Raw genomic sequence first — 25945 nt, 5'->3', positions numbered from 1 at the left:
CTCATGGCCCGATAGTTGTGTTAAGGCTGTTACCCTGCAGTGTATCTCCACACACACACACACACACACACACACACACATGTCCGTTTCTCCCAAATGGCTCAGCTACTCGCGTACTAGCAAGCAGCAAAAAAAGAAAGAAAAGAAAATCACCTCGAGTTTAAAAAGGTGTGTAGCTCACTCTGAGAGACAGAGCGATCAATAACGTCATCTCCAAGGTGAATCCAGAGCAGCTCCCAATATAGACAGACTCACACACACACACACACACACACACACACACACGAGGGGTCGGGATACAGCCGTGTTCAACAAGGCTAAGCCACGAGCTTCTGATAAAAAAAAAAGAAGTGCTTTTTAGTCACGACTATTTCTTTTCCTTTGGTGTTATTGCAGCGTTTTCCATTTGTGCCACATCCGTGCAGGGCAGTGGGAGGAGGACTCGAGACCGCCAGAAGAAAGCAGAAGAGAAGACGAAGAAGCCAGACTGGCGTCTTCAAAAAGCCTAATTCTCCTGGAGCCAGGCGGCGGTGAGGAGGCATAGCGGGAGAGGGACGAGAGGTATCGGCGCTCACTATCTAATCTCTCTCTCCTCTTAAAGCACCCTGGAGTATCCTCTCTAGCGCCGACACGGGCGGATAGATAGGAGGCGACAGCTGCACAACCCAGCACCCGAGCTTTACAGCTGAAGGTAAGCTTTCCCTGTTGGGCCTGACTCGGAACAGAAGGGGGGAGGGCGTACATTTGGGGGAGGAAGGATAGATTAGAGAGGCTGTATCAGCTGGGCTTGTTTAATGTCTTATTTATTTATCAGTTCTTTCTCCGGGGGCTTTTAAGTCCACCTGACTGAAAAACGCAGACCGCAGCAGGAACCTTATACGAAGCTTTTAAGCCTCATATCTTTGTTTAAAGAAGCGCCAAAAAGGCAGCAGGGTAATCGGGTGAGGCGACGCCATTTTCTGTCCAAAGTGTTGGATTTTACTTTAACTTTATAAAGATTTGGTCCCATCTCTGCTGGATGCCGACAGCAACATGCATTTGTAGCGAAGGGCAAAGGGATGGGGGGGGGGTTAGATCCAGAAAATAAATGATGAAACTTTAAGTCACCTTGAAAACAGCAACATGCGAACGACAGTGTGTTCATGCCCTCTGCCCCTCGAGAGCTTCCCCCTTGTGTTCAGATTGTGATAATAAGGACCGGGAGGCGGCTGAGCGTGGAGCTCGGAGGCTGTTTCATTGACTGCGCTGTTCGAATTTATTTATTTAGTATCCCGGGAGCCAGCTCCAGGACAATGGATGTTTAAGAGTTGAAAAAAATAAAAAGTATGTAAACAGAGTTTACAGCTTGAGTCTTCAGATTTAGCGGCGGCTGCAAACATGCAAACGGGACATTTATGGATGCCGCAGTGGGACGAGGCGGACGCCGGATGGGCTTTGAAGTCTTCCTGCGACACGGAGGGCAACAATTGATGCTCCGTTTGGCTGGACTGAGAGTACAGCAGCGGTAGTGATGGAGCTGTTTGCAGAGAGCCAAAAAAGAGCCTCCCATTATCCCCCCACTGCTAAAAGCCACAGCTGAGAAAAGGCCTTTGTGGCGGCGTGCAGGCGGCGACAGGGGGGAGGGTGGAGGAGGAGGAGGGGGAGGCTTGTTGGGAGACAGCTGGAATCGAGCCTCCCTGTCTGGCAGGGCGCGGTGAAATTCCCCTCCACACAAATCACACCTCTTTGGCTCTCCTCCTCTTCCTCCTCTTATCCGGATTTCCTCTCGCTCTTCCTCCTCGACCTACTCTGTGCGGACCACTTGCATCGCAGGCTTTTTAAGATGGAGCACTTACACAGGGGCAGACGTACAGACATAGGAGGCTGACCAGCAGCACCTCCCCTTCCCCCATCCCGTCCCCCTTCTCCGCCTCCATCAAGGCCGACGGTGACGAATGACGGAGATTACGGGACAGACTGCCGTTTAGTTTCCACCACAGAACGAAGGCAATCAAACGGCAACGCAGGGCATGGAGAGGCTGAACTACGAAGAGGAACTTCCTCTGAAAATCAAATGTGGATTACTGACGCTTATTAGTGCAAGATCTGTATCAACTTTCAACACACATTTAGAAACGAATCCAAACAATCAAGGAGTTAAATTCAATCAAATTACTCACATCAACGTCAAGGAAAGGCATAGCGACAAAGATTCGACTAACTTAAATGTTCTCATTAGTTCTGATGACATCTTTAAAACCGCTGCTGGTAGAACGTAAAGGGTTAAGGGCGATACACACTCCTGCAACTACAACTGCGGCTGGCCACGCAGTTGCATCAACGGACTCCTTTTGGTTTATGGTTCCCGTGCCTTTTCCATACGCAGGACAGCAGGTGGCGTAACGACCCCTTAGAGTCGACCTGCACACCGACGTTCACCGATATCTCCCTCCAGGAATTTACCGCCGTCTGCGTGTCCTTATACTCCGTCAGACGGGTTAAATAAACGCTCATATTTGCAGTGCAACTTGCAGCGGTGACCTCTTCAGCCAAACGTTCTCCAACAGGATCCATTGTTCGTGTTTCGGCTATTTCATAGCGCTATTATGCTACGAAACCGGAAATGTGAGACTCAGAAAGGATGCGGTTAGCAGACCAATCACAGTCTTGCGGGCTGCGAACGGCTCGTGTAGCTTTGTCGGATAGTCCGAAATTTTGGGCGACGCATGCAAGATGGCTGACGGGACGAAGCAAGGGGGTCCTTGCGTGTCTTGCGTGTCTTGCGTGCTTGCGTCTCTGCGTAAAACCCGAGTATAAAGGACACTTTAACCGTCTCCAGTACATGGAGCAAACCATTTATGGAAGCATAAGTGCCAAATTTAAAAAAAACATACCCCAAATATACAGCAGATTTTAAAATGTAAGTCAAGATTCGAGTGGTTTTGTTTCCTAAATTAAAAAAATAAATCAAGTCCCTTGAACAGCACTTTGCCCCCAGCAAGCGCACAAACTACATAGTGGTGTGTTATGTTCATGTTTTAAGTATGAGGTACATTAATATCATGAGGCATGATGCCCAGATAGGAAACCTTTGTGTGCACAGGGCTCATTTGAACGCAGGAACCGAACAGACAGATCCGCCGACGGCAGAAGGATCACAGATCACTGACCCGCAGTGTATTAAAAAAGGTTCCTTTAAATGAACAGCGAGTAAGCTTTTCTTGTTCGGACTTGCTGGAATAATACAAAACAGGGCCGTGGTCTGAAGCTGTCCAGTGCAAGATAACGGGATGGAGATACCGCAGCTCAGACTTATCTTGGAAAAAAACAAATTACAAAAGTGCCGAGATTAATTCCCCGGCAATGCAGCGCAGAGTATTTTAATGTTCATTTTATTTAGTTTCCGTGAAACGAGCCATTTCACACATGAAACGGCTTGTTTCACCCCGTTTGATGATTTCTGTTCTCAGTGTAGACATAGCCACGGGACTATATTTAGATTTAGTTTTGGGCTGATAACATGAAGTCTTTGGCATAATGACGCTGGAGCTGGAGCGAGTTAAGAGATCTTAAATGTATGCTCATTACAGTTGTCCAAAAAAAGGAAGTCAACACTAATTTGGACTAATGCAGTTATGTGCTCTCATCGCCTATTCTGTAGAGCGGCTCTGCTCTCCTTCTCAACGTTTTAGCATCCTGCAAAACAACAAATGCCAACGCACCGTTTGGAGCAAGGCGGTGGCTCTTGAGAAGTGCCATTTGAAAAGGAAAAACAAATTACAGCTGCCAGCAGCCGAGCTCAAACGTTGTCATAAGTGGGGGGCTGGGGGGGATTTAATGGTTTAAGTATAGTAGAATAATTTCTCAAAGACTTAAACGTGAATCAAATTCAGATGCAGATGGTTGTCACAAACTCGCCATCGCGACGGTTTTCCTCTCAACGAAGTCATTTAGCGTCACTGTGGGAGGGTGAGGAGAGAGTTCAGCTTCCTGACAATAAAAAACAACAAATGGACAAAATTATCTCCGCCGTGATGACGTTCCAATTTTAACACCCTGAAGGAAATTCGGTTGGCGAGCGGCCGCTAAACACAAAGGTCACGCATGCAGTGTTCTTGCTTTGGTGGGGAAATCCCGATAGGAAACACTTTGAAACCGCACTGTTTGACTTGCTCCCCTAGTGGCCAGTGAAGGGTAGTGGCGGAGTCAGCAGTCAGTGACAGTCTAAAAACTGTCAATGAAATATGGTTTGCAAAACGTCTGGTTCACTTGCATCTACGACAGGTCCTTGAGCATATAGTCATAAATGGGGACATAAAAAAATATTGGGCGGGTGCGTCCAGCTGTGTGCAAGATTAACCGCGGACAGACAGATGCACTCACACACACACACACACACGACCAAACTCATAATCTCCTCAGGCTACGACTGGCGGAGATAAAAATCAAGGTGATATACGGTCGTCGGCGGACAGAGGACAGGGACTTGTCGTGCTGTGACTGAGAATGCGACGGTGGAGCTTGTTAGCAGTGTGGCAGGACTGTACGGTCGCTCACCGAGTAAAAGCTGCACTTATTTAACACCCTGAAAGTAAAGCTGCGCACAGATTCACAACATGAATTTTCATTAGAAATACAAAAAAGAAAGAAAAAAAAACCACATTCATCTTAACACACTCTTTTTCTTCTTCTTCATACCACAGCTGCGTGATGAACTACTAACAAACTGGGAAGACGAGAGCATTAGTTTTCAAATAACTGCAGTCTCAGTTGAGTGCGGCTCATTACATTAAGAAACTTGTAAAAATGAAACAAAACAAATCGAACTAACTAAAAAGCGCCCCAGGACGTCAGGCAGCAGCACAAAGTGCTGACGGGGAAAAGAGGCACCTGGCCTACTTTCCAAACTTACATCGACATTTTAAGGAAATCGCATCGGCTTCATCCGAGGGGGAGGGGAAAAAAAGTCCCCGTTTGAATCAAAGCTGGGTCTCTTCATCTCCTCAGCGGCTGCCACACAGGTGACGCCTCGACTACATTAACATGTGTAGAAAGAAAAGAGAAAGAAAGAGAACGAAAAAAAGGGAGAAAAAAGAGTAGAGTGAGAGGCCAGCAAGAGGCCGTCAACAAAGATTGAGGGAAAAAAGACGAGAAACAAAGTCAGGTGGGCGACTTTGACACGGCAGATAAAAAAAAAAGAAGAAGAACTGGCGCGAGAAAGCGTCACATCTAATAAGGACGCGACGTGGCGAGACCTCCTCCGAGACAGCGAGCTGTCACACAGGAACAACTGTCAAGAAGAAAGAAGAGAAAAACCAGAACGAGTAGTAAATCTCCCCGACGTTGAGAATACAACTCCTGGGTTGTAATCTATTTGCAGCAGCGACGCTAAGCTTCGCTCGTGAGAGATCTCATTTGGGTTTGTCTTCCTCCAGCTGCCGTGCGGTTGAGCTAATGAGCTTGTGTCGAGCTCAGGACGAGACACCCGAGCTTATCTTGAAGGAATGAAGTGACAAATGATCAGCTTACATCCGTGTTAAAGATCAGATAATACGCGCACCGAAGCATGTGATCAGAGTTAAAGTATTATGAGACGGGAAAGTGGGAAAGTTCCCAATTGTAGGAACTAGAAACACATGGAGGACACGGCAGGGATCTGAATCATCTTGGCTTTGCAAACCGTAGTCTCAACTCAAGGTCCACTTACTCAGTTTAAAGCTTTTGACATCATCAAACGGTGTTCTCTGACGGAGAGCAAAAGTTCACTCTCAAGGCAGCGTACAGGCGTTCAGAAATATCGGCAAAAGGAAGCCGACGAAACACCATCTGCTGATGAAGATTGTGTGATATGGCCGAAAGCTCCAGAACACGGCAGCGTGTCGTTACACCGTAGATCAGATGTCTTTTAAAAACACAGGAACTACGTCATTCTGGTGGTTTTGGTTATGGTTTCCATCACTTCTGGGTGTTTGCTGACATTTTGAAAGGCGATAAGATCGCGACGCCAACAACTAGCACTTGTGCCGGAGGACCACTTCATTTGGAAAGTAAAACTCAATGTGAGCGCATCTCAAACGTCGGTACAAACCCTCTCTGCTGAAGAAGTGTGCTCGGTACAGATCTACGGCGGGTGCAGTAGGTCAGCGCCCTGTAAACTGTGATGAATGTTTCGAGTCAAGCAATTATTTGGGGCAAAAGAATGACCTTTGTAACTAATCCATAGGCCGTTAAGAAATCAATACGCTGTATATATTAACATGCAACGGCTCTACAGGACCTACGGGCGGCTGATGGAGGATGTTGTCGACGCAGCGGCATAAGGGGAAAGTTCTGGACGTCCTGACGCCGTCCTTTGTTGTCGTCCCTTTGCCCCTACACCATTTTAAGATTCTGAAGAGATATTACTTGAAAAACGTAGAGGAAAAGGAAGGCTAAAATGGCCACTGCAGTGGAGCTGCAGCGAAAGCGAGCGAAGCCAAGAATCCTGGGAGAGGCAAACGAGGATATGAGTGTAAATGCACTGCTGGGTAAATCATCCCTTCAGTCAAAAGGTGATTCGATATGCAACACATCCTCATCACTAATCCCTTGTCTGGAGTTATGGCTCCAGCACTGAGCGGTTTCATGGTTAAAGCATCCCTCTAGTAGCAATTCGGCCGGATACGCATCGTGCTCTCATCTCTGATACCGTGTCATGTTTAGGGCAATGTCGCTCCAATATTGAGCCGCATGCTATCTGGACAAACCTCTCAGCAGCGCAGCCGGCTGCAGACAGAAATCCACCCGGGGGACAGTTAAGCACAGCTCTGAGCGGCCTCATCCAGCCTCTCTGTCCAACGTCCTCGGCATGTCTCAGCTATGAAATGTCTGGGACTCCCTTCTGCGTTAAGGTGCTTTGCTGCTCAGCTCTCACTGTCGGAGTCCAGCAGAGGTCTGCGACGGAACATCCCCGCTATGTCACGTTTCATTTAACGCACGCTAAATTATTCGTTAAAATAATTGCATCGGGACATTTCAGGAACCCCGCTTCTTTTAGCTCTCTTGCTACAGGGCCTTGGATGACAAGATCACATATCACTCGCAGGCGGATGGAAGTTGGCGTAGCTTAGCACCAAGACTAGATGCAGCGCTTTCTCCAAAAGGTTGACAAATGCACCGAGCAGCTCCTCCGTAGCTCACGAATGAGAGAAGAAAAAAAACACCAGTCATCTAGATTTCGGTGGTTTGGTGAGGGCTGGCTCTTTCTTTCAGTCTCCATGCTAAGCTAGGCTAACGACAATCTGAATCCAGCTGCTCACTTTAAAGCAAAGACTGGAAAGTGGTTTGGATCTTCTCCTCTCTCTCTCTGCAGAAGTGCAATTCTCAAATGAGTCCTTCAATTCTTGTACAAACTCAATGAACTCGTCTCTATCAGAGTTGAATAGAGGGGGAAGAATGATACAAAATGAATTAGGGTTGATATATTCCCAGTGCAGAGATCAAGCCAACGCTGTTGTGCTACAACTGGAACGATTAGAGAAAGGCCTTCAATGAGTACCGTATAGTCCACATCACGACTGGGTTTCAGGAAGGCCCTTCTATGTATTTTAATCAGGCTAATCTTCCATAAAGGAAGACAGGTGAAATGTGATTGGATAAAAAAATGCTGTTAAACATTTCCCAAGAAGCCGTACGAGAGGCCTGAAGGAGCAGAGGGACAGATGAAGACCGCTGTGCAATGAGAGAATGAGCTAACAGGGAAAAATACTATAATACATGTAGTGTATTTGTGAAAAACAATTACAATATAACATAAACAAACGATAACTTTTAATTATAAAAAAATTAAAAATTAAAAAATATATTTTTATATATTATAAAATAGATATAACTTTGGGATTCTTTTAAAGCCTTAAGAGAAGGCTTAGAAGTCCGACGGCCCGTCACTTTTACACACACACACACACACACACACACACACACACACACACACACACACACGTGTAATAACAAGGAATACGAACAAAAATGAATTCTGAAGGACGCTCATTAAATACAATTAAGTCCAACCAGCAGGAGTGCGTTTCATCTGCAGTGCAGCCAAGCGTTCCAAACCACACTGAGAAAAAACATTTACTTTTCTGCTGTTCTACCAAGCTGGGTGCAAGGTTATTAGCGACTGTGTGTGTGTGTGTGTGTCTGTGTGTCTGTGGGTATTTGTGGATGTTAACATGTCTCATTTTACACTGCCCACAGGTATCAAGCTGTCCAACTCAGCAGACCTTTGTAAATACCATGGAGGACCTCAAAGACGGCCAAGAGCCTATTAGTCGGACATGTAATATAGAATATGGGAATCACTGGAAGCCAGCTAAAGGAGGGAAAGAGCATGATTGGATCAAGGCAAAATGAGCCTGTCAGTGTGAGTGTGTTTGTATGTGTGTAACCCAAACAATACTTTGAACGACTACACTAGTGCATGCCAGTTGGTTTGGCTGGAGTTTGTGTAATTGCAGAACCAACCAAGAGATGTAGAGTCATTCACACGCATGCGCGCACACACATACACACACACACACATGCACACACAGTGTCCATGTACATACACACCCACTGTGTAGCAAAGAGGCTCTCCTCAGCGGTGTAATTAGGCCTGGTCACTGCAGAGACGTTGTAATGGATAACCATGTCGGAAAATGGCCGAGGGCGGCACACATAATTGAGCATGCCTAGTCTGCGTGTGCGCGTGCTTATGCGTGTGTGTGTGTGTGTGTGTGTGTGCGCTTCACAAGGGAGGGCTACAAATATGGCAAACCTTGCCGCTTGCTTTGTTTTTGCCTCTGCTCGCTTGGATCGTGGAGTGTGAAGCCCCGCAGTGTCTGTGATTTCACAATGAAAGAGCCAACTTTAACATATTTAGCTTTCACATAATTCAAGGAAGAAGGGGAAAAAAACTCTCTGCTTATGCAGTGCAAACACATCCCAGGGAGCTTTTCAGAGCCGTGTTTACGGAAATGGCTACGCAAGAGGAAGTAAAGCCACAAGTTTAGAAAACCAAGATAGGGCACATGGCCCGTAAAAATAATCACCGTCTAATGTCGTCGCTTATGTGGACTGTGTTACAGCCAGGGTCCAGTCTGAAGCCCCTTTTTTTCAGACCTGGAAAGCGTTTCCACGTGTTAAAGTTGTTGTTTGAATAAGTCATTCATAGGCCAGCGTTACCAGAGGCGGCGGTGGATAACGGCATGATGTCATTGACGTGTTGGAGGTGTGTGACCATGGCTTAGCACGTTGGTCGATTGGCTGCTCGAAGTCCAGTTTCACTACGGTCCTTCGTGTCTGCCATTGTTTTTTGATCAACCGTTCTAACATTTAGGGCTTCTTCTAGAACAAAGGTATTCAACGAATGTTCAACAAGGCCCGTTTGACAGAATGTTCTCCTGCAAAGGTCCGGTACATCACAATAATGTCCAACTTGCGCTATGATTTAGTCCCATGTGTATTGAAGTAACTAGCAGTTCTTTCAACGTCTGTATGAAGTCAACAACTGACTTCAAATCAAATAAAGGAATAATAACAATAATATATATATATATATATATATATATATATATATATATATATATATATATATATATATATATATATATATCTACAATATGTATTATCAATTTTCGAATTTAACTGGATGAATTATAAATACTCTAATCATAAATAAAGATTCCTCTCATTTAAATTACAAAAAAGGCTGATTTCAAAATTATAATTAAATTAATATAATATAAATTATAATTATATTATTAACTTATATAATGTGTGTGAGGGACTATATCTGTTATTAAACCACTTGTTTCAGCTCTGTTCACTAGATGAATGCATTAGGATTATGATCATCTTGGCTCTTGGATTCTGTTCCTTTATTTCAGACGTAAGTCGATACTTTTGCTCAAAAGAGTTGTGCTTTGTCTCGTAGCAAAGCTTCACATTGAGCTTTTAATAATCGTCTGAACACATGAGACGTACAAGTTTTGAACTGCCTTTAAGAAAAATGAACATAGAAGAGTCAGGTAAAGACTCTGGTTAAATAATCTGGTTAAAGATTCTGGTTAAAGACTCTGATTCAAGACTCTGATTCAAGACTCTGGTTTCGCTGTCCACGTTTCTCTGTGAAGTAACTTCTCTCAATCAAAGACTTTACCGACTGTTTCGCCTCTCGTCTGTCTCTGCCATCTCTTACTCAAGCCACGATGATCCAGATACATATATTTGATTGCCGAGTAGCATCACGTGATGTGATTTACATGCATGTGATTGGTCGGTGTGTTTCCTGGTCCGCTGAACAAGTGCTGTAGAGGCTGGAAAAGGTTAAAATATTACTGCTCTGTCAACTTTTAATAATTCTCAATTATTGATCGGTCATAAGTCCCGGGTCCGGACACAACGTTGCCTGGGTCCAGATCCGGACCGCGGCCCGCCTGTTAGTGACCCGTGTTCTATAAGGTATTCCTCCGCCGGGTGGCCGGGCTCAGCCTTAGAGAGAAAGGAGCTTGGACATCAGGAGGGAGCTTGGAGTTGAGCCTCGAAAGGAGTCAGCTGAGGTGGTTCAGGCACTTAATTCAGACGCCTCCTGGACGCCTCCCATTAGAGGTTTTCCAGGCACGTCCAACTGATAGGAGGCCCCGGGAAAGACCCAGGACGCGCTGGAGGGATTATATCTCCCAGCTGGCCTTGGAGTCCCCCAGAATGAGCTGGAAAAGGTTGCAGGTGAGAGGGAAGCCTGGGTCAGCCTGCTGCCACCGGGACCCCACCCCGGATAAGCGGCTGAAAATGGAGTGATGGATAGATGGATGGTAGGGTTTAGATATTTATTTCTCTGCACAGTCAATCTTTAACGACACTTGCATTCCAAATATTCCCTGTGAAAAAAAACGTATGAAGGAGACGTCAATTTGCCATTGCACTCTTGAAATTAGCCGATGACCTTTTGATCTTGTGTATGAAAAGCTACTAGTAGTGCACTGACTTTGAAGTTTCTCAGAAAACAAGTTGCCATAGAAATTTGTGCCAGTCTATTTAATCTATAGTTCAATCATGTTGCATTGGAGTACATTTAAATGTCATGTAAATGTCATGCAATGAAGATTTTATGAATAAAAGAGTTCTTTATATTTGATCATAGCTGTTACATTGGCAGATATCTAAAAGAAGGTATTTTGCCCTCAGAGTTCTTTTTGAACTACTTTAGTAATGTACCGTAGTCCCGGTGTGTGTTGATGTGGTGTGAGCACTGCACCGGTCTCCATTTAACCAAAATAGCCAAATGCTACAATGTCAGCAACCGGCATATGGTAACTCATGAGGCAATTTGGCCTCGTGTGCTCCGACTCATTTGGCATGCAGTTAGTACGCCAGTCATAATTCTGTTTTAATGAAAACTCAACTGGTGTTCTTCACCACCGCTTAGGAAAAAGGAAATAGTGGGAGCAAACCCTGACATTTGTGATTGGTGTGTGTAGATTTGCGGAAAAGTCACCGGAAGAGTGAAAAAATTGAAAGAGTTCAATTTGAGACGGCCCATCCACCACCCTAAAGAAGTATACCATTGTTTTTATCTGCGCTTGTTTTTTTCGTCCTTTTTATTCGAAAGCTTGTCAGATGGATGTATGGCGCTGCGCTCCCTGCTGGGCCTGACTTACATTCATATCAGCCACATGAAAGCCAGTGTGGCTTAAAGAAGCCAACATTTTAAGGCAATCTTCAAAGTCAGTTTCCCCCTCCCGCGCGCTTGAAGTCATGAGATGCCGCCTGCTGATTATGGGATGAGTTGGTTTCAAAGGACTGACACAGCGCCGCAGCATTACAGCAAACATGCTAGCAGGAGAGGAGATACTTTCCTCAGAGCATGAGCTCTATGAGAGGTAGCCGGCAGGCTAAGAGAGAGGAAGGTGTGTGTTCAAACTAGTCAAAGTGATGATGACCAATCATTTGAAAAAATATTTTTTAAAAAAGGTGGTGAATTCAGAAATTTAGAGCAAACCTATGATTGAGAGATTGCCTCCCAACGGCTCTCAACACGGTGACGGCTGAGCCAGCCAGCAGCTTGCAGCTAACGGTGCTAAGAGCAAGAAAAAGGGCAAACAGAGCCGAGCGGTTTAGCTAGCAGGCGATTAGCTAGCCAGCGGGACACGCTGGGTAGCTAACGCGTGCGTTAAAATGCTACAAGCGGCTAGACAAGCTACGTAAACAACAGACAAGCTCGGACAGAGTGCTGCAGGAACGTGTCCTAAAACCAGGAAATAAGAAAAAAAAGAAAAGAAAAAGGGTTTTTGATTAAAGTCTGTGGTCATTACGAACTTAACAGATTTTAAAGCTAATTTGCCATATGAGTTCGTTAAAAACACTGTCTCTCCCTGACTTAGTATACAGTGTGTAGAAAAGGTCTAACATGCATTACCTTAACATGCAGTTGCATACAAAGTAACACAATTTGAAGAGACTCCTCGGGGAACAATGATACTTCACTAAATTATGTGGAGGCTGAGGAGCTCTTTCAGGCTGCAAATGACTGATCCTGGACCATGGATACATCACGTTCCCCTCTTCGCCTGCCTTCCTCTTCCTCCCTCAGTGAGACTGCCAACAGACGAACACTGCCAAGTGCCTCCCCAGGAGAAGTGTGTGTGTCTCTCTAAATCTGAGAGTCTGTGTCTTCATGTGCGTGTGCGTTTGTGTGTGCGTATGTGTGTGCGCACGCGTCTTTCCACTTTGATGGCAACGTTGGCAGTAATGTGTCTAATGGAAGATAAGCAACACTCTCTCAGACAAGTCTTCACAGCCAAGCACTCACCCCCCCAACATCATCACGCTGAGTGCAAGAGAGGGAATACTCTCTCTCCCCCTCCATCTCTTCGAGCATACACACACATACACACAGTGTACACCCATGCAAAGACACAAACACACACGGCATACGAGAGAGTGGCGGTTTGGATCATCCGTCTCAAAGCTGCCTTTATCGTCTCTCACACAAAGTTTGCAGAGCTTCATGCACATGCCCACACACACACACACACACACACACACACACACACACACACACACACACACACACACACACACACACACACACACAGCGGGTTATGAGTTCCAGAGATGAGTTTTAGTCACGGAGGGACACCTCAGAGAAAGTGTGGCTTCGGATTGCCGTGCTCAAAGCTGCCCGCAATCATTCCTCCTCCAAAGTACGTCACACACACACACACACACACACACACACACACAGACACACACACTAAAGTGCTTTGCAAAAGGGTGAAGTACGAGCGCAGCAGCAGAAGGCACTTATAGAGAAAGACTGAGGGAGAGTCCTTGACTGTCGGCTGACCCCGCAGCTTGTTTGTGCCGATTCTAAAGAGACCGTCCTGATCGAGGGGGGTTAAGAGGGGTAGGGGGGCATTCAGAGTTTATTTTACACACTGCGCGGCTGGCAGTGACAGACGAGGGGCGGCAGGAATAATAGAGGACACCGAAGGTCTGAGTCCACATTGGCAAGCAATGAGTACCTGAAGTCATTTTTTTTAAGGATCAGACGGATGAGTCGGCTGCTTCCATCAGATACAGCGAGGCGGCGTCATCGCTTCCCTCACTCACCACGGCGCGTCTGTAAGCTGGAGTGAAGTTTATGCTGCGGGCATATTCTATTAATTCTTTTACATTTTGCTCTATTTCAGAGTTGAGTTCATTATTCATTTACAGACCTATCACACTTCAGCTACACTATTGAATGGAAAGTCTTCTCTGAGCTGCAAACCTCTTTCCGCCTTAATATTAAAATTTAAATGGTGAAAAGAAATCTGGAGCGCAACTGAATCCCTGTACTACTGCATGGAAACATAAAAATGTCCTGGCATTAGCATGATGAGAATCTCAGGAGCCACGCGGCTGTTGATCTGATGACGATTCTGCCTCCGGCGGGGGAGCCGGGCCAATATTTCAGAGCAGCCAATAACAATCCGGCTAAGACTTCCTCTTCACTGCAGTGGTCGTTGGTTACCGTCTGATTGGCAGCTGGAGGATCCAGAAGGCAGTCGGACTCGAGAGATGACGTCGCGACGACTGTGGTGCGGTGGTGAGAAGGGCTCGTCCTTCAATCAGAGGATCGGCAGTTCGATCCCCGGCTCCCCTCGCCCGTGTCGATGTGTCCTTGAGCAAAACACTTAACCCTAAGTTGCTCCTGTAGCTGCGCCTACGGTGCATGAATGTTAGATAATCCTGATGTGGCATCTTGCATGGTAGCTCTTCTCATCAGTGGGTTAATGATTTCTATGTAAAGTGTCTTTGAGTATTTAGAAAAGCTTTATATAAAAGCAAAGTATTATATCAATTTAAAAAGCTAAATAGGTCTCCATATCGCATGCTGCCTCTTTTGCTCTCCACACAAAACTCTTGACCTGCATTCAACCAAAAGCCCTCCCAAGCGGGATTGGTCAATCCTCCTCAAACGTTAGGCGTAAATCAGAGGCGAGGTGTTTTTCATCTCCATTGAAGAAGGAAAGTGAAAGAAGTGTAACATTGAAAACAGCTTCACCTTTGGCGCCCAGTGGGGAGTCAAAAAGACACTTTGGCAGCGTCTCCACAAATGTTTCTCCGAATAAAAACGAATCAACGATAATTTGAAAAGTTCTATAACCATTCTCCTCTTCAGCGTCTAGCGCTCGCCGTCTGTCGACTGTTTCCCGCACCCTTCTCCTAAAAATAGTTCCAGCCGGGCAGGATGTAGCGACTGTGCCTCGGCCATCTATTCCCCAAGCAACATTAGTTTTCCCTTTTATAGTCTCAAAGTACAGTCTCAGTCCGTGGTGCATCGTTCTGCTTCGCCTCCATGCTTGTTGCAGCACTTTGTTCTTCTACTCGACAGTCAAAGAAGCGGAAAGCAATCGCTCTCTGAGGTGCTGCGCTATCTCTGAGTTTTAGCATCCGCCGAGCCGCGCACTTTCCTCAAGGCTGATGTAAGGTTAGTCGCAAATCCTCCCGACCAATCGCGACCAAAAATCCGTCGGTCTTTGCACTTTTGTGCACCAGAAAAGGTGATTGATCTTCCCAGCGTGGCCCTTCTGTCCTGCATGTTGCTCAGCCTTTGCCATATTTGTTGAAAGAAAAAGAATGAAAGAAATGATCCTTTATTCATGCCCTTGGGGAAATTCTTCTCTGCATTCTCCTTAGTGAAGAAGCAGTGTGTTGCCCTGTGAGGCGCCCGGGGAGCAGCGAGGGGTTAAGTGTCTTGCTCAGGGACACTTTGAAATGTGAACTATGGGGGGGACTGGGGATTGAGCCCGCTACCTTGTGGCCTCCTGTTCATACGCAGAATTTGTGGTTTCTTTATCTTCAAAAACTCTTCCTTTCTCCCCCTTGGTTTCTCTTTTATTTATCGTTTTGGAGATTATGGTGTAGCTATCCAGGTACTTCTTTCCTTCCTGTGTTCTGTATTATGAAACTAGTTTGATTAGGTTTTAAGCATGCTGGTTTTTCAAGGTCTTCTTACTGTGCCACAGGAAGTATGCGTGCGGCCAAGGCCTTTTTATAGATACTGTCTGCTGGAGCGAGCTGATCTTCAATACAACAAAGAATTTACAGTAATAAAAACAGTTTTCAAAAATTGAAAACTAAGGCCTGGGCAATGTAGAGGAACTGAAATATTACCATATTTCCCAACATATACCTCGTCGATATTGTGACGGTATTGTAGGATTGGTGCAAAATAATGACACGATAAGATTTCTGATGAATACTCATCAGTGATGTGGATGTACTGACTGAGCTGGTAAAGAATATTCAGAAAATGACATGGCTTTACTGTCTTTGACAACAGGAAAAGACAACACTTTCTTCATATTATGAGATCCAAAATCTAAGATGAGGTAGTTTCATATTGCGATTTCAATATATTGTCCAGCCCGAGCAAAAAAACAATCTTAAGTGTGTCAATGTACAGTAATGTTTCCCCGTGCCCTAAAGTGAGATACATGTTTGTTTATGTTTCATATTTGTCTTATAGGTGGTACTACACAGGTGTACAAACTCCCGTATTGAAGCACATGTCCTTACGATACAAGAAGCCAGGTCAAATCTTTTTCCACGTCCATATCCGTTCCCATGTGGCAATCCTTGAAATGTGACCACTATCATCCAGTAGATATAATCTGAATCACTGGTGAATTGCGTCAGCGAACGGCGGAGAGCTGCAAAGTCAACACCCATTAATGTGAAAATGTCACGGATTATTACTCTGGGCGCACTTTGCTCATGAGAGGATATGCAGACAAAGCCCGGAGACGCGCAACAAGATTGATTCTTAAGTCCGGAGACAGCTGCGCGGAGGTGAGGTGCACCGTGTGGAGATACGGCACAGCTACAGTAATCGTTTATCTCCTTGTCTGTAGTTAATCCGAGGCTGCCCTGCAGCTCTTGTCTTCCCAGTGAGGAGGATATGCTGAGGTCAGGACCTAAATACATTGGCTCTACCTACCGCTGAGCGCCAACAAGCTATGAAACCGCCAGCCTGTCACTCTCTCCTCGGCTGTCCTCGCCCTGTTTGCTCCGACACGTTCCTCCTTCCATTACCGTTTGTCTCTTTCTGTTTACAGACGGCGGCAGACAGGCAGAGAGAGAGAGGGGGAGAGAGAGAGAGAGAGGGAGAGAGAGAGAGAGAGAGAGAGAGAGAGAGAGAGAGAGAGAGAGAAAGAGAGAGAGCAGCAAGTCTCTTAAGTCAAGGCAATCTGGACATCTCTTGACTTTGCATAGAAAACAGTAATAAAAGGTAGAGGCACCGAGTGTGTGTGTTTGGTTTCTAAATTGTCAGAAAATAGAGGAAATGGTTGTGACGCTTTCCAAGGCTGGTAAATGGACTTGTATAGTCCGACCACTCAAAGTGCTTAAAGTCACCAATCACACACTGATGACAGGAGCCATCATGCCTAGGGGCCACCTGCCCATCAGGACTCTAACTAAGCACAGCAATGTGGGGTTAAGTGTCTTGCCCAAGGACACATCGGCACATCCTAGAGGAGACGGGGATCAAACTGCCGATCCCCTGGTTGAAGGAAGACCCTGCTCTACTACTAAGTCAGAGCCTGGGACTTCCCAAGATAATATCTTTAAAGTGAGGGGTCGACCAAATATCGGCCTGGCCAATAACTGAGGATCAACAAAAAACAGGTGGTTACTGGATGTAACTTCAGTTCTATGACCGAGGGCCTGGACCAGAGCACCCATGAACAGAAGCTGTATAAAACATGGACGCAGTCTCCGTGAAGTCACCCATATGCTTCTGAAGAGCCGCTGCAAAGCTAAAATTGGACAAAGAGCAGCAGCGCAGACAGCTCGCAGCTAGTGAACGGGGCCCATCTGTCACTCCAAACAGCCACAGCCTTAATTATGGTGTACTTTAAGGCTTAATACACATTTTCACAGGTGAGCTATTTAAAATTTCAACCATGTGTCGTTGTCATTACCGGGGATATTAATTATAGAGGCCGAAATCGTTTTCTGTACAAGGCTGTAAACAAGTATTTCTGCTGTAAAATTCCCAATTTTAACATGCAGGTCTATGGGGAAGGACTATCTTTTGGGGCCCACCTCAAGTGGCCAGTCGTAGAACTGCAGTTTCCTGCACCTGTTGGCTTAATTTCTGAGCAAGGAAGGTTGCCACTTGCTAAATATTGGTAATCGTCTCCCTTGGTAAAAAAAAAGGTATTTTTTACCAAAGAACTAAAACCTAATGATACTCAATTTAAAATGGCACAAACTACAGAAAAAAGCAAGTGCTTGACATTTTTTCTTGATAAATTACTTAAAGGGCTTAATGATTGTCAACAATGCCCATCAATTAATTGCCTTATTGTCAACCAACTTCCAGAAAAACATTTTAAAGATAATAAACTGCCAGCAGTGACTGATAAATATTTGTAAATATTTGGCTCGTTTTTCTTATCATTATAATTCTGACAAATAACGGGGAAAAAATATATATTGCTCTTTCTGTAATCATTATTCAGATATTCTTTCATTTTGCTCACATTTTTCATGTAACTGCTATCCAGTGGTACTCTGATCTGTGCCTATATTAGCTGATGTCGATAGCCGTGTATACACTTGGCGCGGTAATGAAAAACTGAAAAACACTCACATTATCAGCGCATCTCGCTTTGGGTTTTGTTGTAACAGTTGTTCTTTTATACTCGCCGCTGTGAGGACGTCTGGAGCGCCCGCTGTCATGCCAACTCGCCGCCGTCAGAACTGAAGTGGGAGCGAGTGGGAGGCGAGGAGCAGACGGGGGACATTTGGCGTCTAATTCTGCAGAAGACTCGAGTAAACCCTGCAAGCTGCTGCTGAATGTTTGCCAGTGATACTGCATCGGCCACTGTTAAATCTTTAATAGGCCAACAGTGAGTGGTGTGATGTCATCGCCTCCTCAGTGCTGCCGTTTGCTTTCGGTGGATTTTGCCCTCACTGCATTGTGATGAACTACTGAGAATTTACCGTGGATTTACAGTATCTTACTGTATTTTATAATAACCGTAACATACAGTGAAATATTCATCTTTTGCATGTAAATGAGCAGTTAATGCCATCAGTTCACCATAGCATAGTAAAATAACAGTAAATTACGGTTTGACATCCTTTACTGCTGCCAGTCTTTTACCGTTATTTTACAAGTACATTCATCACACAACATACACATCATTAGAAAAGGGCATCACTGTGAAAGGAGGCTTAACCATCGTGGGCTGCAATTGCATCAACCCGGGTTATCCTCACACAGCCCTGCAGTATATTCCTCTCAAATACTTAAGCGGCAGCCGTTGCCTGAGGGCTTTTCAAGGTGTAAAGGCTTTTTGTCTTCACTGAATGGTAAACAATTTACTTGTTGAATTGGATCAAATACAATCGAGTAATGGGTGTCAGAATAGGGCGGCTTTCATGGTGATGGAGGTCAAAATAGGGTGAAGGTATAAAACTGGATACCTGGATTATAGTCCAGTCAGTGGAGCCAAAAATACTTCTTTTTTTTTTTTAAGTCCTTAAAAAAAAAAACACAATCATGAAGAAAGAAAACATGTGTGTGTAGCATTTCTCCTGTTGTCTCCCTGCACTCGCTTTCCCTTTGTGAAGTTTAAGCAACGCATCGGCCCGGCGGCCCGTTTACCCATCACTGATTAATTACGGCGATTGATTGGTTGCAATAATCGCCTCGCTGGATAACCATGCCCTAATTAGGAGTTAATTGAAAAGTATCAACGACTGGAACGTCATGAACATTTCTAAACCGCTCCCCTTTCATTTCTCTCACTTCCTTTTTTTTCCTTCCTTCATTCTCTGCTCCAGCTGGTGGAGTGCCAGTGGAGGAAAAAACGGAGGATAAATTATGCCCCCCCCCACCCTCCCTACCCCATACACACACACACACACACACACACACACACACACACACACACACACACACACACACACACACACACACACACACCGGGACTTACCAGCCACCGACACGAGCCAAACACACAGTACATTGTAAGAAAAGCAAATGGAAGGTGTTTGCTCAGTCGACCCCGGTCCTCTTGCTGTTATTTGATATGACTCACTTTGGCCGACGCTGTAAATTCACCTCTTGTAGCCGGCTTTCAAATGTATTTCCGCAAATTTAAAAAGCTGTTGATGGGAGTTTAGTGAGTTCCTGAACATCTCACCACTCCCACCCTGCGGATCGCTACCAAGACTCCTTTCACCTCAGTATTATCTGCGTTGTGAATGTTTTACTAATTGCCACGTTGCGGAAACACTTCATATTTCAATTAGCTATTGCAGCACATGGATCTGCCTCCTCCTTTACATACATCCACCCTCGGGACAAAATAATACTGAAATAAACAAGTGTATCTGCACACGCTCATTTCCATAAAAATAAAAAAAAAACACTGTGAGAAAATATCTCTCTTCCCGCGAGCGCATTATTCAGTTTGAAAAGATTCGAAAGCTTTGTGTTATGGATGCGCCATGCTGCCATGAGACATTACTGATGTGGCTCTAATGGCAAGGACGGGAGGACCGCTAAACATCTAAGGGTCCTTTAACGGGACATGGGTCGAGCTCTGTGCAAACCTGGCAGATGATGATGTGGTATGATGGATGATGGGACAGACTTTCAAGACTCCTTCAATGCAGCATGATGTTCTTTTAGAGTCAAATGGACCATAAAGCAGGGTATGCTTTTGGGCGTGGCTACCTTGTGATTGACAGGTCGCAACGGAAGTTGTCCATGTTTTCATCTCAGAACTTCAACCCTTTCTGAGTGTGTTTTCACTTCATTGTAACATTTTGGTTGCCTAAAATGTATTATTTAGAGGGTTGTACTCAGCTCCGCCCTCTTTTGTCACTTCTGGTGGCAAAAAAAACAAACCAAAATGGCGACGGCCTAAGCGCCAAACTCAAGGCTTCAAAAGCGTGGTTCACAAACCAAAGCAGAGGGGGGGGGGGGGGTCGCGAAGACCCCGCCCCCTTCCTCCTCCTTCTACACGCTCCATGGTTCCATAGTGTCAGCCTCGAGCGACGACGGCTGCTTCACGTGTGCCACATGTTCATGAAACACTTCAGCACTTGATTGAGTATCCTGTAAATGAAGTATGCCAGATTATTATTTCAACGCGTCCGATTCATATTCATTGGACTCTGAATCAACAGATACCCATCACGAAAGGACAAAGCTTCATCCGAACATCTCTCTGCTTTTTTTTTTGTCAAAAAGCCATCATCGCGGTCGTACCCGATGAGCCGATTCCATTTGTGCACATTGAGTGTCTCAATTGAAAGGATCTCCTCCTCGTTATGACACGCCCTCGTGAATTTTGAGATGCAGGCATTTCGCATGTAGGGTCACGGGTGAAGCTGCACGGGAGAAGAGCGCATGTGGAGGCCCAAGAGAGGAAGGAAGGGATCCACCAGGAGACTTCGGAGCATCGATGTGGCATTCCAGACTTCCTGGCCGTGACATCGACTCAATTTTCTCCCTTTTCTTTTGCCTGACATTTTCACTTTTCAACCCACGCATACATCTCACGTACACACACACATGCGTGTGTGCGTGTTGAAACAAAGTGTGAGGCCATTTAGATAAATATATATATATATATATATATATATATATATATATATATATATATATATATATATATATATATATATAATTTTTTTGGGTGGGGGTCTAGTATATTAACTTTACATCCATCAGCTGACCACCTCTGCTCCATCTAGATGAAACACACACTGATAGAGGGGGGGGCTGCAGCTTGCAGAAAGCCCCCCCTCCTCCTCCATACATCACTGACTATTACACCACCAATTACGTCAAAGAGCTGACACTCATTAGAGGGCTGCCTTACAAGCACACACACACACACACACACACACACACACACACACACACACACACACCTCTTTAGTGCTAATGAGATGGACGCACATGCACTGACTGAATGACACCACCATCTATACATCATACACTCCTTTGTAATGCCCGTCAGCATGAAGCTCTTCACAATCACACACACACGCGCGCGCGCGCACACACACACGAACACTCAGGACCACTTGGCAGACACGCGCAGCCTCAAGCCCGCGCGCCGCTCTTTGTTTTAATTCCTCCCTCCGCGTGCAAGCAGATGGCATCACCTGTGTCCTCTTCCTCTCTCCCCTCCTCCTCCTCCTCACAGCACCTTCTGAAGTCCCCTCGTGAGAGGCGGTGGAGGGTGTAAATAATAAAAAAGGGAATCAGAGGGATCCGAGAGCGGACGTCACACCTACCGTTCCCGGAGATGTGGTTCTCCACCTCGGCGTGTCCAGGCTGCCGCGTGGCGCCACTAAGTTGCATGTAGAGTCCCATGTAATGTAAAGTCCCCAGCAGCACCCTGAACGCTGCCATGTCTCTTCTGTTGCGTCTGCTCTCCTTCCCCTCTCATGCACGTCGGGGGGGCGGGGGGGGGAAAGGACTGTTTTTTTTTGTTTCTCTTTTCTATTTTTTCCCTTTCTTTTTGTTGTTGTTATTTTTTGTTGTTTGTTTTTAAATCCAGGTGTCTTGTTCTGGCGAGGAAGGAGGTTCGAGGTACCTGCGAAGAGGAAAGGACCGGGAGAAGCCGCTGCAGCCTCTCGGTGTGCCAGCAGAACGACTGAAGCTCTGCTTCCGCTCAGTCAGCTCTACATGCGGCGGAGGGACTTTCTCCCCAAGTGGGCGGTGCCGCGGCATGAAGCGGGAAATGTCAGCGCTGAGAGGAGGGATATCAGAAACACGTTCAGCGGCCGTTAACTTCACGACGATTTTTTTTAAATAATGAAAATGTGCTTTATGACTTTGAAAAGATTCCAAGCCCGCTACAACAATAATAATAATAATAATACATTTTTAAATGTGTTTGTATCTACATGTGTTTTAAATGTATTTACATGTTTAAGCTCAACAAATTAGCTCAACAAAGTGTTTGCTAACAGGGTTAAGCAAAAAGTCTGCTTCCAATAGTGTATTTACTACAAACCACATTTAGCATTACAAAGATTAGTGTGAGCGATAATGTATAGATATGTATTATTGTGAAAAATGGGTCCAACATTTACTTTTTGGTGAGTATGGAGCAATAATTGGTAATAATCACTGTTTATTCAATAAACCCTGTTGTATCGTAATTGACTGGCCCGACTGTACAATGTGAAGTACGGACTGATTTTCTTACTCCGAAGTAGAAATAAAAGGAATGAAAGGAACTGGAATAAAATAAACTTCCTGTTGGACCTGCAAACATCCTCATGGAGCTCTGTCGCTGTCCGTGGTGCTGAAATGTTGCCTCAGTGTTGGTCACATGGAACAATAGAGGATACACTTTCCAGTCTCAAGCCCCACTATGGTATGGGCCATTGGGCTTTATGGATAGTATGTAAGTGCTTGTATAATCTTCAATGATCTTAAGCACTTTTTCAGTGCAGCATATAGTGAGACTAGACCTTGTGAGGCACAACTATACACGGTGTGTCTCATTTGTGTGCAAGCACACAACGGAGATCAAACCTGCTTAACTTTTGGGAACCAGATTTCTGCATTTAAAGTTTCAAAAATGTCGGCGTGAATTTCCACCCATATAGGACATTACATCAAAGGTGTTGTTTTTTTTGTCTCAATGGATTGGGGGTTTACACAATGTGTGGGTGGTAATACCATTTGAATCTTAACACACCTGATAGTACGTTCGTTACGGAGCGAAATGAAGATGTGTTTTACAATATGTATGTGTGAGTGTGTGTGTGTGTGTGTGGGTGTGTGTGTGTGTGTGTGTGTGTGTGTGTAATGACATCAGTTACATCAATATTACAATCGAGGTCATAAATCGGATACAACAATTTCCTTTTTGTTAATTTAAATTGTCTCGTTAACTGCAAGCTATCTAACATCAAACCGTTTTCAATTTTCTTGAGGGCTTTCTCTCCGTTGACAATATTCTTGTTAGTATTTTCAGATATTTTCGGCAATGATCTCTTACCGTGTTTTACATAACTTGCCCGATCCCCTGAAATCCTTTGATGGAGGCGCGCGTCACCCCGCCAAGTCTCGGCAAACTCGACTCGTAACCAAACTTTGTGGATTTCGAACAGAGACGCGGCCATTGCTGTAACCCATATCTGAATGTCAACACACTGATTGGATAACCTGACTCCAATTAGCCTCTTTAATAAAAGCCATTAACCCGGACGTTCATGTGCTTGCTTAAGGAGACGAGGAAGAAAATTGCACGCCGACACAACTTTACATAATAGTGAGCAGGGCACAGAAAAATAACAAAGGGTGCAAAGAAAGGGGATGTTGTGTGCTTGAAACTTGTTTTCTGCTGTGCGCCGTGAGGCCTTCACGGCCTCTGGGGTGCCATTAGGTCCCGTTTACCGGGGAGTGCTTCTTTGTAGTATTTTGCTATGCCCCAATAAAACCCTCAGGGGAAACGAATGTGTTTTTGCAGTGACGAGTCAGTTGGACTGCGGCAACAATTAACGGCTCTGTTTGGTGCTCAGGAGTTTGAGCGATGGCAGCTGTACGTGCGTGAACTTGTTTAACTGTACGGCTGCGAAGCGAGGTTCTTAATCAGCTTCAGCCCCAAACACTCCTGCCATCTACTACCTGAGCATGTCCGGCGCAGAATACCTCAGCGAGTGACTCCCTGCGGTTCTTCTCACTCCTTTGTCGTTTTTCTTCAGGCTGGCTCGTCATAGCGGCACCATTTCAGACCCCAATCACTTAATTGCAATCAGCAATCCACTTTGCCTAATTGGCGAGTGACTAAACAGTGTTGACCTTTCTCGGGGACGCAGAATTTGGGAGGGGAGAAGGAATTGGACGCGCGGTGACTTTGGAGTCTCACCCTTTATCAACCCCTGCGCTGACTCTCAGTAACAGCACACCTTCTCCTCTCGGCTCCCACTGCCAGAGAGGAGCCCCAAAAGCACAGCGGTGCACAGTGTTTGCACTCAGTCATTCGGAAAATACAATTATTCTCCTTCCCCTCGGCTGTGAAATTGCTGTACAACCGCTGTTAAACACGCCGCAGTCATAATCACTGATAAGAGATGCATGGGGCCGGGTCTGCTCCGCCAATACAATATGCAAACGATGCCCCGCCGCTCTGCCCATCTTGTTACTGAGCGATATTAGAGTTCCTGAAGACACTCAGGAAAGGCAATAGATGTGGCAGCTGTCAGTGAAGGGGCCCCCACGTTCCCTCCCAACACTGCGGCTTCCTGCCAGCATCATGGTCCAGAGAGGGCGTGATTAATAATACAGAAATGTACTGTTGACAAGACGCTATAATGCATAGATGCCGGCGTCTGGTTTCACGTGGGAGGCAGTTAAGAGCCGTCTGCTGTGAAAAGGTTTGAGCTTTTAAGGTGTAAATACTGGAAAATAAATTCCCCTCAGCGAGACATACTGGATAAACTAAATTATGATGCGTGGTTTGTTGTAAAACGTCAACTCAAATGGCTTCAATACGAGCGTCAAAAAGCACCATCGTGGTTGAGTAATTCCTTCTGATGGCCGGGGCATTTTGACACTCATTCAGATGTGGCTAATGGTAAACAGTCCGACTCAAGAGACCAGGAAGGGGAAGTCTCCATTATTCATCACGTATTTCGTGTCGTAAAAAAGCCAGTTTGCCAATTTGTTCAACCCCCTGCGGGACTAGTCGTCAAAAAAGTTCGCAGGACAGTTGGTAAAGTACAACGGCAGGCCTTGTTTGGAGAGCGCAGGGCTCAGAACGTGGCTGATCGCTTGAGTGACGGCTCTCCGCAGGTATCGGTATCACAGGGGGGCTTGGCAGAGGCTCATCAGAGGAGTGGCAACAACCTGAGCTCATCAGCAACACATGGGCCCCGCGTGCCAGTGCACTCTTAAAAAAAAACTCTCTCTCTCTGTCTGGAAATGACTGACTCCACACACCGATGTTAGAATGAAGATTGTCTTGGCGTTGCTGCTTGTAGCTCGTATGCATGTCACGATGTATAAGTACCTGAGTACAGTATTGGAGGCCACGCCCTCTTAGTTTCTAGAAGTACACTACTTTAATGAATGGGAGTTCATTAAATAACAATGATACATATAAATATGACAGTGATGACTACTGCTACAAATAACAGACCATTACCGAAAGCAAACATCAAAAATAAGCCTTCAGCTTCTCCGAGACAATATGCTGGAATTTATTGCGTTCTATGAATTATAGATCCTGTTGTCCGATACCAGAAGGAGTTGTGCACCAGTGGCTGCTCGCTTACGATAGCAGGATTATCTGATGAAACCAAATAGGCCAAAACTACATTTGAATAAATGCCGCCCCTCCCCCTCCCCATTGTTCAAACACTTTGACACTACTGTAAGCCAAGATTCATATCGGACTAAAAATAGCCG

The 25945-nt window shown here is 45.4% G+C and overlaps 1 protein-coding gene across 1 annotated transcript in view; it reads right to left on the bottom strand.

The window, feature by feature from the left end:
- vstm2l (V-set and transmembrane domain containing 2 like) overlaps window positions 1–22189 on the bottom strand; it is a 38406-nt gene extending 16217 nt beyond the window's left edge. The window contains exon 1 of the mRNA XM_068597390.1: window positions 21814–22189. Within this exon, the coding sequence (XP_068453491.1) occupies window positions 21814–21931 (118 nt within the window). The 5' untranslated portion in view covers window positions 21932–22189. The remainder of the gene's footprint in view (window positions 1–21813) is intronic.
- Window positions 22190–25945: the final 3756 nt, after the last annotated feature.

This window comes from Clinocottus analis, unplaced genomic scaffold (genome assembly GCF_023055335.1).
Source record: "Clinocottus analis isolate CAN_PGR_092001 unplaced genomic scaffold, fCliAna1.0.p SCAF_4, whole genome shotgun sequence".
In the NCBI taxonomy this organism is placed as follows: domain Eukaryota; kingdom Metazoa; phylum Chordata; class Actinopteri; order Perciformes; family Cottidae; genus Clinocottus; species Clinocottus analis.
The sequence above is the reverse complement of the archived record's forward strand: the minus strand, read 5'-3'. Positions and strand labels throughout refer to the sequence as shown.